Raw genomic sequence first — 14,921 nt, 5'->3', positions numbered from 1 at the left:
CCAAAAAAAAAAAAAAAAAAAAAAAATATATATATATATATATATATATATATATATATATATATATATATAGAGAGAGAGAGAGAGAGAGAGAGAGAGAGAGAGAGGGGGGGGGGGCAGAAAACAGCACGTACTCCTATTTGCTGCAGACTACCAAAACTGTGAGAAAGAAAAACTCAGTAGGGGCTGAGACTACAGTTGAGAAAATCACCCTGAGAACAAAACAAAGGGAAATTAAGAGAATAAAAAAACTGGAAGACAAAACAAGAAAGTATAGCATGCAGTAAGATTTCTTCATAGATTTTTTTGTTTTTCCATATAAAGTTGACTATTATCTTCTCCAGATCTGTGAAGAATTTTGATGGGATTTTGATGGGGATTGCATTGAATCTATAGATTGCTTTTGGTAGAATTGCCATTTTTACTATGTTGTTCCTCCCAATCCAAGAGCAAGGGAGATCCTTCCATTTTCTGGTGTCCTCTTCAATTTCTTTCTTCAAAGACTTAAAGTTCTTGTCAAATAGATCTTTTACTTCCTTGGTCAGAGTTACCCCAAGATATTTTATGCTATTTGTGGCTATCGTGAAAGGTGATGCTTCTCTGATTTCCCTCTCTGCTTCCTTATCCTTAGTGTATAGGAAGGCAACTGATTTTTTGGAGTTGATTTTGTAACCTGCCACATTACCAAAGGTGTTTATCAGCTGTAGGAGTTCTTTGGTGGAGTTTTTGGGGTCGCTTATGTATACTATCATATCATCTGCAAATAACAAAAGCTTAACTTCTTCCTTTCCAATATGAATCCCCTTGATCCCCTTATGTTGTCTTATTGCTATTGCTAGAACTTCAAGCACTATATTGAAGAGGTATGGAGAGAGTGGGTTTTTGATCCTATTGCACGTACTGGCTTTGTGGGAGCCTAGGTAGTTTGGACGCTCACCTTACTAGACCTGGATGGAGGTGGGTGGTCCTTGGACCTCCCACAGGGCAGGGAACCCTGATTGCTCTTTGGGCTGAAGAGGGAAGAAGACTTGATTGGGGGAGGGGGAGGGAAATGGGAGGCGGTGGCGGGGAAGAGGCAGAAATCTCTAATAAATAAACAAACAAATAAATAAATAAATAAATATAAAAGTTAATAAGAAACCTGAAAAAAAAAAGATTTCTTCATAGAGAAAAATAGGGAAGCAAAAACAAAAAAAAAAAGCAAGAAATATCCCAGAACTGAGTACCACATTCCTCACTCCCCAGTGATCTTTAGGTGCTGCTGTCTGAGGAGGAGGAACTGAGAAGCTAACGGGAGTGACGGGTCAATGATCTAAAGGCCTCAGGTAGACTGAGGCACTCTGGACAGGAAGGCGAGCTACTGCTAATACCTGTGGGAGTTTCTGATTAGATCAGAAGATCCACATACCAAACCTGCTGCTGTCTGCCACTTCCAGACTGCAGGGGAACTGCCCTGCAATTTACAGATTCAATGCAGTCCCCATCAAAACCCAAGCAAAGTTCTTCATAGACCTCAAAAGAACAACATTCAACTTCAAATAAAAAAACAAAAAACCCAGGATAGCCAAAACAATCCTGTACAAAAAAAAAAAAATTCCAGAGGCCTCACCTTCCCTGACTTCAAGCTCTACTACAGAGCTATAGTAATGAAAACAGCTTGGTATTGGCATAAAAACAGACAGGTGAACCAATGGAATCGAATTGAAGACCTTGATATTAATCCACACATCTATGAATACTTATTTTTGACAAAGAAGATAAAATTATAAAACAGAAAAAAGAAAGCATATTCAACAATTGTTGCCGGCATAACTAGATGGCATCATGTAGAAGAATGCAAATAGATCCATATCTATCCTCATGCACAAAACATACATTTCCAAATGGATCAAAGACTTCAACACAAATCTGACCATACTGAACCCGACAGAAGAGAAAGTGGGAAGTATCCTTCAATGCATGGGCACAGGAGACCACTTCCTAAATATGACACCAGTTGTGAAGATCTTATACAGTCATGATGCTAATGGAATACTGACTTACTACAGATTGTGAGAGCAGTTTGGGAAGATGGCAAAGCAGGAACCTGTGAGAGCTTTCTATGTGGTGGAGTAGACACAGGTTTCATTTCCTCAACAAAAGTCAACAGAGAATGGAAAACAGCACACAGCTAGGAAAGGAAGGTGAACCAAGAATAATCTGCAGTTCGGAGTGACAAAATAGCTCTACCTTACAGATCACCAGCTTAAAAATACAGAAGAAGTCGAAAAGACAACTTCATAGTCCTATGGGGAGCATGGATTCCTACCAAGTTATCAGTGTGGTCCTAAAATCATCAAACCTATGAAACACGTGACAAGGAACTGGATGCACAGTGAGGAGATACTGGGATCACTGGGTTGTTGTTTGTATGAGCTCTGACTCAGGACTGAAGGGTGAGCTTTCGAGGGGGGATGTCTGTTCTATACTTTTTGCTTGCTGTTTTCTGGTTAGCACTCCTTTCTCTTCCTGGACTCCAGCCTAGAAAACACCATACAGCTAACATTCCCGATGCAAAGGGTGACCGCTCAAACCCTAATCCAGACAGCAATCTTTGTGTCTATCAATGGTAGACCACAAACAGGTCAGTCAGAATTTACATATCCTTTAATATGGTAAAGCACAGAACACAACAAGATTCATAAACATGGCCTTAAAGTTTACTATAGTGTGAAGAGACACATACTAACTGGCACCACAAGTAAAACAGACAAATAAAAGAGCCAGGGCAGCTTGGAAAACAACTGAGTTCACTTCACACATCAGTACTGTAAGGAGCTGAGCTGGATCAAACCCAGAAATCAACAACATAACAACAACCAGATCAATGTGTGCTCCTGATGGAACACAAGGGTTCGATAAAATAACTTCAAAAAACATTTCTGAGCAACTGAAAATGTTACCTATAGTCTGAGTATTAGATCTAATTTCTGAAACTAAACAGTAGAATGCATTTTCTAAAGACACTATGTATGCTACCATTCTGAGAGCAGTATACAATTTCTCTTTCTAGGAGTATGTGTATATCTGCATATGGCATATGGACATAGTCAGAAGTGGTGATGTTTGAGTAGTGGGAATATTATGGCTTGCGTTACTTTAGTGTGTGTACACACTTTTTAAATCATATATAACACTTCTTAAAAACTACTAATTAAAAGAAAGACAATGTTTATGCTATTTTGGTTTTTAAAGTAGGTAACAGGCAAACATATATTTCATTTGTTGTGGAGACCTCTCATTTTAGAGTTTAGAAAAAGAAAAAGCTGGGCGTCGTGGTGCATGTCTGTAATACTAACACTTGGGAGGTACAGGTAGAGGAGTTCAGAGCCAAAGAAGATAAAATTATAAAACAGAAAAAAGAAAGCATATTCAACAATTGTTGCTGGCATAACTAGATGGCATCATATAGAAGAATGCAAATAGATCCATATCTATCCTCATGTACAAAACATACATTTCCAAATGGATCAAAGACTTCAACACAAATCTGACCATACTGAACCTGACAGAAGAGAAAGTGGGAAGCATCCTTCAACGCATGGGCACAGGAGACCACTAATGATTTGTTCTTAACAAAGCAGTGTTAAGAGTGTTAGTTTAGAGTTTACTCAGTTAAAACCCTTGGGAATTAATGTTGTTTCACAGCTACTTAAAGAAAAGGATGTTGTTATCTTTGTCGGGCAATTCCTGCCTGCATGAACAGTAACAATCAGTAATGTTGCAGCATTACTGTTAGGGGAGAAGCATCACCCTGCAGGCTAAGAGCACATTCTACAGAACGAAGGGCCTTTCTGAAGGAAAAGGAATCTGTGTCAGCAGGATGTCAGCAGAACTTGAGAGTTAACAGTAGAGAGGAAGGCCAGATGCAAACCAGAGAACTTTTCAGAGAGCAAGAGGTGAGCAGAGATCTTTTGGGTTCAGGTACTGAGTTCTGAAGGCAAAAGCCAGTGTGGTTGAGACTGGACACCAAGGAGTGAGAGCTTGAAGGTATGGGAGACTAGCTTAAGGACTCTGGAGGACCACTAAATGGTTTGAAGTAGGGAGGCAATAAGAAGGTGTTCATAGTTTGCTATGTAAACACCAGTTAGTGTGTGGAAAATGGATTTCACAGAGAATAAATGTAGGGAGACCAGTTGGTGGGGAGGGAGGGAGTGAGTGGTAATGGAGAGAAAAAGAACGACAAGAAATTTAGGACCTGATGACAGACTTTGTGGGAAGGGTAAGGAAGAAGGATGTGTTAACTCTAAGGTTTCCTGAATAAAAAACAGAATGGAAGATCTGTTATCCCACTGACAGTAAGTACTTCATATGTGCAAGAAATACTGTCAAACCAGCTCCGGGCCTGACCCTGTCTAGCGTTCTAAATTACTGTAAAGCTGGCTGGAGAGATGGCTCAGTGGTTAAGAGCATTGTCTGTTCTTCCAAAGGTCCTGAGTTCAAATCCCAGCAACCACATGGTGGCTCACAACCATCTGTAATGAGGTCTGGTGCCCTCTTCTGGCCTGTAAACAGAATATTGTATACATAATAAATAAATAAATAAATAAATAAATAAATAACTGTAAAGCTATAGTACTAATATCTATCAATTTTTGTTTTTTGGCTTGTATTTCCAGTCAGTTCCTTTGATAACTGCTCTTAGCTTTCTATCACAAATTTGGTCATCATTAACTAATTTAATAAAAACAAGAAAAGGGGATAGAGTCACATACTGAGACCTTCAGCAGCCACTGATAGCCTTTTCAGGTCAGCAATGGTCCTTCAAACAAGACAAAACTAACTGGCAGCAGGAGAAGCAACAGACTCTGACTTCCCCTATCATACCTGAAGTCTACTGTGCTATTTGATCTGCATACTAATTTATTAATGGTGCCTACAGCAACAGAACTTGATTCTCCCTATCAAACTCAAGTCCACCATGCCATTTGATCTGTGTATTCGTTTATTAGTGGTGCCTACAGCAATAGACTATGCCAAATGGTTTGTGTGATACTAGGTTTTTTAATCAAAAGTATTTACTAAACTTTTGCTCTGTGCCAAGAACTGAGGCAGGATTACCATGACCACGCCAACCTGAGAGATGAGAAGACTCGGACTGAGCAGTGATGTCACAGTCTCCAGTCACACACCTGGCATAGGAGAGCACTGCAAAATGAACCGGAGCTAAACACTAACAGCTACTGAATAGTCTGTCAAATCCCGGGTTTTTATTCTTTATAGGTAATTATTAAATTTAAGAGGGATAAATTTGGTGTAAAATCGTGCTAGCCCTTCCACTCTCTGTATTTTGAAGTCTCACTCTAGGATGCATGAGCATGCACGTGCATGCGAACCCCCATAAGGGGAGTTTCCACATTAGCTTCTCTCTTCCCTTTACCAAACAACTTTGCAGTATTTTCTTAAAGATCCATTTTAATTTTCATGTTTTTAATAGCATCTTGCTATAGTTTGATTAAAGGTGTTTTCAACCCTCCTCAGTACTCCATGTTCTCTGCTTATGGGCTTGCTCCTCATAGCTTGCTCAGACTGCTTTCTAATAGAACCAGACCCACCAGCCCAGGGAGAGCCCTGTTCACAATAAACTGGACACTCACACACCCATCACTAATTAAGAAGATGTCATATAGGCTTGACTACAGCCCCATTTTATGAAGACATTTCTTAGTTGAAGTTCTCTCTTCTTAGATGACTCGTTTGGATCAAGCTGATAAAGCTAGCAAGCATGTCTGTCATTTAAGGTTCAGCATATGACTGATGAGTTGCACTGCTAGTGAAATCTTAGTGCCCGGCTTTCATGCACTGTGGGGACTGCAAAGACTATTGGTTTCAACAGCAGGAAATCAGCTTTATATGCAGAGATTTTTTCCAAAAACACCCGACACACTTCTTCATGATAGAAGACGTCAAAGTATTCCCTGAGCGATAACACGCCTAAGAGCGTCCAGTCACCTTTAAGTTTCTGTAGGTCCTCCTTCAGATCTGGCCCTGCAAGCATGAAGATACTTTCTGACACGGGATTCTTATCTGTGAGGCTTTCATTGCTGGTATTCACAATGGCTGTACAGTTCAGTAATGCCACGTCTCCTTTCCTGTGGAACCAATGGATAAAAAAGCAGTTGTGGGAAAAAGGAAGGAGACAACTGGCCTAGTTTCTAATTTCTCCAAAACCTTCTATCTCTGCAATATTGGCTTTGCTAATTCCCAAGTCAAGAAATAGAAAAAAAAGTAGAAACAGGAGAGAATGCTTGGCTTACAGTTACTCTGGTACCTGTGAGCTTTACTGTAACTGCTCCAACCCCAGAATTCACAAAGCCACCATGCCATACATTTACCCTTCGCCACATTTCCTTCATTAAAACAGAATGTTCACACAGTTGAAAGTAGTTGCTTTAAAAAGTTTGGAAATAGCATCAGTCATAATAGCCAACAGAATATAACAACCTAACTGTCCATCAACTAGTGGGCCGATAATGTGCTCTTAGTGTGCACACACAGAGTCCTGCTGAGCCATGAAAGAGAAGCAGTCCTTTGTACTGGAGTGAAAACATTGTACTAAGTTCAAAAATCTCACTGTGAAATTTCATGTATGTGCAATGTCCAACGCAGGCAAACCAACGCGGAGATTAATTCTGAAGAAGATGGAACTATCACTGTCTTAACTGAGGGAATGGTTTTACAGTTGCATGAACATAGTAACATTTACGCTGTACATTTTAATTCTGTACAGTTTACTGTATGATAATTATACCCCAACAAGGCTGTATTGTAAAAGCAGTATTTCAATAAGGCTAGGACTTAAATAAAAAAGAACTTTAGAGGAAAATAATGAGGATTCATACACAGTAAGACATAATGAAAAAATTACCAAAGAACCACTTTTCCATTAATGTCCCGATTATAAAGAAAAGGTGATCTGATGGTGTCCTCCTGGAATGCCTCAGCTGTGCTGTCATGGGAGTTTAATTCATCTTTATACGAGTCACCCCAACTTAGCAGGGTGTCCACATCCACAAACTGGGAAGGTGCACCCAAGGGATCCATGGAATGGGAACTTCAGCTTGTATCTCAAACTCCTCAGCAATTCAGCAATCCCTGGAGACTTTAGCTAAAAAGAGAAGAAGAAATCATTTTAAAACAAAAGCATAAATGTTACTCACAAATATTACTTTAATTCTACTAAGCCAACAAAGCAAATTCTCCTGTGGAATGAATGAGCCAAGAGTACACTATGTGTCCACAGTCACTGTAATGGTCGATTAAAACAAGGACAACTAAAAAATCCTAAAAATGGGAATAAGGAGGGATTATATAAGCATAAATTCCTTTCAATAACTGCAACCTTTGTGATCAAAATCAACACAAAAATCACACCAGTTCTATTTTTCAGAAAGGACTATTCATTCAACATTCTCTGAATACCCACTATTGCAAAATAAGTAAATAAAATGCTCTATGACATGCTATAAGATATAAATTGATTATATACATATATATATACATTAAGTAATTCCATTTGATAATATGCGTACAAGTTAGTAAAACTGAATGAGACAAGGAAGTCCCTACACTTAAGTAGTAAGAGCTAATAAAGGTAAGGAATAAAAGAAGATAAATGAGGCTTGGATTTAAGAGACAGCATATGGGAGCTAGAAAGATGGCTCAGCAATTATGAGTGCATAATGCTCTTGAAGAGGACCTGGTTTGTTTCTTAGCTCCCATGTTAGGAAGCCCACACCACTTATAACTCCAGCTCTAAGGTATATGATGCCCTCCCTCTTCCGGCACCTGCATTCATAAATATGCACAGACCACACATAGGCATACACATATATACCTAACTAAAAATAAAGTGAAATGTTTTTAAAAATGAAGTAACATACAGAGAAAAAAATGAACAGGATCTAGCCATACACAAGATAAGATATATGGGACTGCCCATGGTAGAGGAAGAAGAAGGTTATAGAAAGACATATAGCAGCATCTAGAGCGGCACTTGGTCATGGAAATCACCAGAGAAAGAGATGCTCAACTTACCACTGAGTCCTATGGCTATTTCAGTGAACAGCTGACTCATTCATCCACTCTAACTTGTAAGCACTTAGTGTATTTTAGGTCCTGGGAACACGGGTCACAGCGCATTTCTACCTTAGGGAGCCCATGTGTCTTCAGAGAAGAAAGGGGATGATAACAGTGTAAATGGACTGTGCGTTACAGAGAAAGCTGACGTGTGAGGAACAAGTTAAATTGAGAAAGCAAAACAGGAGGGAAACAGCCAGGGCAACGACCAAAGGGCAAGAAGAAGTGAGCCACAGTCCAAGAGGAGCCAGGAAGTCACTCTGGCTGGAGAATCTAATAGGTAATGAATTAGATAACGGAGTTGGTGCAGAGGAAGGCTAGATGATGCAGTTTTAAGTCATGCCAAAATCCTTAGCTCTTACTCTAAAGATGAAAGAAGCCACTAGAGGGTCTTGACCACCACAACTAAATACACCGAAAGACAACTCTAGTTAGGGAAAGCAAGAGGGACAAGAGTAGCAGTAGAAAATTCAGGCAGGAACTTAGGAGAGAGTGGCCATGAGAAATGTCAGATTTGAGATAATTGACAGGTAGAACCAAAGGACTTCCGTAGAAATACAGAGGGTGAGGAAGCACGTAAGTCAGACAATGGCTAGACTGCTTGCTTGAGCAACTGAGTAGGATAGCAATGCTATTTATAGAAAAGCAAGATTGGAGTTAAAGTAGGGTAAAGGAAAAACAATGACTTTCCCTTCCCACATGGCTTTTCGAATATGCTGATTCAAATGCTAATTACCTGGCCATGTGCTTATTATCAAACTGACAACTGGAAGCTTGAAGCTAGAGCTCAGAGCAGAGGTTCAGCTAATAGATCAGCTAATAGTCTCAGCTTGTGCAGTGCTGAAAGCTACAGGAACTAGATAAGACTGCCTGCAGAGCGAATGCAAACAGGGAAAAAGAGCTCCCAGGACTGAGTCCTACAGCAAAATGTGTACTAAGAAAGACCGTATGGGAGAGAGAAGGCTGGTAAGAAGGAAGGAAGCCCTGCAAAGGTGGTAGAGGAAGGCCAATAGAAGAGGGTATTCGTGGAGTGCTTCAGGAGGACAGTCAGAGCAGATGCTACCAAAGGAGCAAGGCTAAGTGAGCTCAAGAAAGTGAACAGACAGATGAAGATTGAAGAAATTCAATCTGGGAACTAGTTTTTAAACAGCTTCTTGACATGATACCAACATTTATTGTCACATTCAGGGAGAACACACATGCTCTTCCAAAAATAATTTATCGGTGTTTCTTGGTGAGAGGCACAGATACTAAGTAGAAGCATGGATCTACCAGATACGCTAATTCTTTTACATACATTGTTAGGAAGAAGTGTGGTCATTCACAGCAGTTTTTAAAAAAAGATTTTGTAGATTATACCAGGATAATTTGCCTTAGTGTTCAATATTTATACTAAATACTTCGTTAAAACTGGTTTTTCTAGATGTTGTGCTTAGTTCACAATCAGCCTTTGAACCTGGAAGCAAACCTAACTTTGCTATATGTTTACAAGTACTCAGACTTGCTCGAGGCAAACTGAACAGAGGACAAGTACCACTCACTCAATGTAATGACTATCTGCAGAAATTCTTGATTGCAAAAAAAACATGCTGACACATGCTCAAAGTTCTTAGCCATAAGATAGAGATAGAAAGAGAGGGAGAATTCATGGAACACATAAACAGCTTCAAGACTGCAAACTTGCATGTCAACTTTCAGGATGAAATTGCTTTTTAAATGTATATTTCTGACTCTAACACCTGCTTCTAGAAGATTTGAAAATCAACAAAAAAATTAAATGATCAAAAAAAAAATCTCAACTTTGGTGTAGCTCTCCTTTATTCCTGTGACAGAGCTAAAACCATAATGTGTACATAACTTTGAACCTAGCTTCTCTTAACTACTGTCAGGTGACAAAATTACACAGTGCAACAGTGCAAGGTGGCATAATGCAAGTCATGAGCCCCTGTGTTCAAGGCCCAAGTTCGGGTTCCTGCCACCATCTATGAGCTGTGATCCTTGGGGTAAAGCTACAGTTTCTATCGAAGCAGCCATGATTAATCCAGGCTCAATGTGAAGACTAAATGTTCTGAAACCACAGAGACCTGTCGCAAAGCCAGGCACAGTGAATGACCTCTTAAGATGTCCTGAGAGGCAGTGCGACCACAGTCAGGATGAAGTTATATTTCCACGTGCATCAAAGACTCAAAGTCCTCACTGTCAAATCACCATGCAAGATAAAAAAGCTGGGTGCTGAGCTGAGTTACAGACATACAGATCTTGGTCATGGTTTTTCTTGCCATGTCTTGTTAATCCCCGAATAGCCCAACATCTGTCTGTTCCTATGCCACAAGGGTATGGAAAGCACACAAGCTTGTAAGGAAAGCAATCTTGACTACACGCCCCTCCACCAACACTACTATTTTACACATTCCCATCATCTCTGCAAGTGACTCCCCACAGCACCTACAGAGAGAATCTTTACAGTCCTTCAGTGACAATCGCCTTTGGCATTCATACTGTGCGGTTTCCTCCTGGTTACCCTATGAGACCAAGAAAATAGTGTGGAGTGATGGTGGGGCATCTTCCTTTCCAAAGATAGCTAGAAAAGGCACTGTGGCCACACCCTGTCTATCCGTCTCTCTCTTTCTCTCTCATTGTGCTCTGAAGGTGTTAGGCTCCAACTGAGGAAGCTGAGGTTCTCTGCCAAAAGCTAACACCATGCCCAGGCTTTTGAATAAACCACTGTGAAAGTGTGGATCCTCTGGCCTTAGCTGGCCTTAAAACTACTTCAGCCACAGCTGGTGTTTTCACAGCAACCTCATGAGAGATGCTGAATCAGAACTTCACAACAATGCAACAATGCTCCTCCTGAATTCCTGTCCTGGAAAACCTGTGAGAAAAGAAACATTCCTTGGCCCATTATGTTCCAGGTTTTCATTCATTCATTCAAGAAGGTTGGACACTAAATGTCTAGTGGAAGAGACAAAGCCACAAAAACCACACAATCACAAGATCACAGAAACTGTGTGATAAATGTGCTACAACAAATGGGAGGCAGGGAGAGAGCACTTTAGGCTAGAAAAGTAGAGATTGTCCCCTTCAGAAAGTAGCAGTAAGAACGAAAAACTACAGCAAAGTTTTACACGGAGGGGAAAGTAATTCTGAGAGCTATACGTGAGAGTTTGGGGCATGAACAGATTCCCAGTGAATGTGACAGGTACAGAGGGCATGTCGCATATACGCTCTCCAATCCTTATGTCACTCCCATGCAGCAGGTATTAAGACTCTTGTTTCAAACTCAGTGGCACAGTACCAGTCCAAGGACGTGTAACTACCACGTGGACGCTGAGGCCACACGCAGGGCACGGGTCCTGAGGCCCATGTCACTCTCTCTGCTCTCTTTCTTTCCTGCTGTTCAAAGCGCTAACTGCTCCCCAGTTCCAAGTCCGTCTTCGTGCAGGCTTTTCCAACTTCTGAATGATCTCAGGATATATTCTGTATGCCTAGACCTGCCAAAAGGGCTTAATTCAAGCACTTTACCAGCTGCTCTTCACAAGAATAGCATCAATTCTCCATTAACATCTTCCTCTCTCCCCACCAGCTCCTCCTGTTCTTGAAAATCTATCCTATGGCAGGGCGGTGGTGGTACACACCTTTAATCCTAGCACTTGGGAGGCAGAGGCAGTGACAGACTTTAAGGCACCTTAGCACTACTGCACCCCCTTCCTGGGAACCAGGCCCTTAGCATTAGGAGGCACCTTAGCACTACTGCACCCCCCTTCCTGGGACCCAGGACCCTGGTAACCAACCACGCCTGCACTGGAGCTCTGAGTACTTTCCATCCCCATTGTAGTCTTTCTTCAATAGACCCGGACCCCGGAACTGGGGTGAGACGACCTGCAGGTGTTCCTCCTTCTAACCGCTATAACATTGATCAAGTAGAGTTAGCTGACCGTTGAATGAACTAGTCAAAATAGTTGACAAATGATTTTTGGACTTTCCCTTTGATTCTGTACTACCCCCTCCCTGATTTTGTGTTTTTTCCTTTAAAAGAGCTTGTAATAGACAAAGCGGGCGTCCTTCTCCTCTCGAGGCTGAGGGACCTCTGCCGTGGCAGAATAAAAATTCCTCTTGCTATTGCATCAACTGTGCTGTGAATGTCTTTGGGGCGACCTCCTCCTTGGTGGGGCTTTAGGGCCCAACAGCAGGAGGATCTCTGTGAGTTCGAGGCCAGCCTGGTCTACAAGAGCTAGTTCCAGGTCAGGCTCCAAACTCTGTCTCGAAAAACCAAAAGAAGAAAGAAAGAAAATCTATCTTCCCTCATTTCTTCTTCAGATCACACATACATCTTTTCAATGGTACTGGGGTTAAACCTAGGGCCTCAGGCATGCTGGGCAAACACTATCACTGAGCTATATCTCCAGCCCTCCTTTTACTCTTTATTTTGAGATGGAGCATCCTAGGTTGCCCAGCCTTGCCTTGCTTACTTGAGCTCACAAAGAAGCTCCTGCCTTGGCCTCCTGTGTAGCTGGGATTTCAGGTCTGTGCCACCGGGGCTGGCTCTCCTCACCACTTCACACTGTGTCAGTGTGTATGGTGTACGTACGCATGGACATGTGTAAGTATGGGAATGAGGGTTAGAGGTCAACAGCAAGCGCCAATTGCTTGTTCAACTTATTTTCTGAGACAGGGTCTCTCACCGGGTCTGGTGTTCAGTGATTCAGCCACTAAACTTCAAGAATCCTCCTGTCTCCTTAATCCAGAACTAAAATTACAGGTGCATGCCACAGCTTTCTATGTGGGTACTGGGGATCCAAACCCAGCCCTCACACTTGAGTGGCAGGGCTAAGAATGAGACATCATCATTCCAGTCCCCGCTTCACTTCTGAGCATTTGTTGCAGAGTTCTGCTTTCTCTTTGTTTACTCAGCCTTTTGCAATTTTCCTTCAGCTCAGCAATGATTAAAGCTCTGATTCCAAGATCAACAGAAATGTCTTAAGTTTACCATTTCCTCCTTGAAATCCTATTACTGTCTTTGCTGCGCACTCTGGGAGCTCTCCCATACATTCAATCATATCCAGTTGTTGGTTGTTGGTTGGGTCTTTCCAGCTACCAGAGCCATGGCGTCCCACACTTGTATCCCGGGCGGGAGGTGGTGGTGCACACCTTTAATCCTGTGAGTTAAAGGCTAGCCTGGGATACAAGAGCTAGTTCCAGGACAGGTTCTAAAACTACAGCAAACCTTGTCTGTGGGAGGGGAGGAGAATGTAAGGTTCTGTCCTTGTAGTGGACAAGAAAATGAAGATTAAGCTGTGCTATCTTAGCCTGTCTGTGCACACCTTTAATTCCAGCACCATGCAGGCAGAGGCAGGCACACCTCTGTGAGTTCAAGGACAGCCTGGTCTGTGGAGAGTTCTGGGACAGCCAGGGAAACACAGTGAGAACTCGTCTCAAAAGGGTGGGGGGTGGGGGGGAGGATGTGCTGTCTTAGCACTCCATATCTAGACTAGGCTGCCTTCTGAGTGCTAGGATTAAAGTTATGACCCAAACCTGTCTTTGATCCCGTGATTAAAGATGACAACACCAGCTGGCAATGTCTAACGGTTGGACTGGCCTGAAAGATTCTACACTATTTTCCCACCAAAGCATACATTTTTCCACCTCTAACAAGGTAATGCAGGAGGTAAGGAACATACACACCTATCCAAATGCTCCTCCCCTGCTTGAAATAAATCTATTGCCGCAATTTCTTGCCTTCTCTTTCCTCTAACCAACAAATGTATTCTTGTTTCAAAACACCCATGTTGCTACAATCACCACGTATGTGTCTCCACCAAAGCAATTTTCTTAAAGATAGAAGATGAGGGGAACATGTTTTAAAACATAAAGAAAACTATACCTGGTAAACAATCCTTAAAAATTAAGCAGGAAGATAAATCTACCTGTCAACTACACACTTGTCTACCTATCTATTTTCTAGGCTGGCCACAGACTACAGAGGGCTTGCTTAATAAGCGACGGAAGGAGATACTTTTTTGTTTAATTATATACCAGCTTCAGTTCTATATAGACAGGCACAGACATCAGAGCTCATTCTAAAACTTCTAGACAGTCCAAGGATAGAAGAGGGCAGAAGTCAAAGAGAGAAAAACTAATTCCCTCTTTTCAACAGAGCAGCTCAGTCTCAGTCTGCAATCAAGGACGGGCCAGCCCAGGGTCACTTCCCTCTCCAGTGGCTTGAGAGCGGAAACACAAAGCCAGGTCAATGTCACTCCAGGGACTGCGGGGGTCCCTGGACAACTCAGCATCCTGGACTCGGCGTCTGCCCACAGCCGACGCAATCTACAGGGCGGGCTAGACTCGACTTGAGCCGCCACCCGCAGCGCTATCCGCCACACCGCATTCCAGCATCCCGATAAGTGAGCCTCCAGAGCTCCACGCCCAAACCTGCCCTGGGTGCGAGCCCCAGAGCCCAAGCCGACAGGCCAGCCTGATGCCTTCCAGCCGCTGCACCCGGCCGCGCCACCCTCCCCTCCCGGTTTCGCCCGCCTCTCACGGCGCTCGGGCGGGCCCATCCGGGCGGCGGTCCGCAGCTCAGCTCCGTCGCAGAAGGCGGGCAGGTGACATCTGCACACAGGAACTGCCAGAGGCAGAGACTGAAGGGAGTTGGGTCTCCAGAAGCCGGGATGACTAGCTTCAGCTTTCTGACAGCAAAGGCACCCGCTTCCTCTCCGCCACGCCGCCCAATCACAGCGTTCCGCCGTCACTTCCGCCCTAGAAGGCAAGGGGAACGCCGGGCGGAAGAAACTAACAACCGGACC

At 42.6% G+C, this 14,921-nt stretch overlaps 1 protein-coding gene across 1 annotated transcript in view; it reads right to left on the bottom strand.

The window, feature by feature from the left end:
- Positions 1-14,830, bottom strand: part of Gdap2 (ganglioside induced differentiation associated protein 2) — a 49,033-nt gene extending 34,203 nt beyond the window's left edge. The window contains exons 1-3 of the mRNA XM_057794200.1: positions 14,657-14,830; positions 6,908-7,147; positions 5,992-6,131 (exon numbers count right to left, since the gene is read on the bottom strand). Coding sequence (XP_057650183.1) covers positions 5,992-6,131; positions 6,908-7,083 — 316 coding nt within the window. The 5' untranslated portion in view covers positions 7,084-7,147; positions 14,657-14,830. The remainder of the gene's footprint in view (positions 1-5,991; positions 6,132-6,907; positions 7,148-14,656) is intronic.
- Positions 14,831-14,921: the final 91 nt, after the last annotated feature.

The sequence above is a fragment of the Chionomys nivalis genome, chromosome 18 (genome assembly GCF_950005125.1).
Source record: "Chionomys nivalis chromosome 18, mChiNiv1.1, whole genome shotgun sequence".
NCBI lineage: Eukaryota > Metazoa > Chordata > Mammalia > Rodentia > Cricetidae > Chionomys > Chionomys nivalis.
This window is presented reverse-complemented; position numbering and strand designations above follow the sequence as displayed.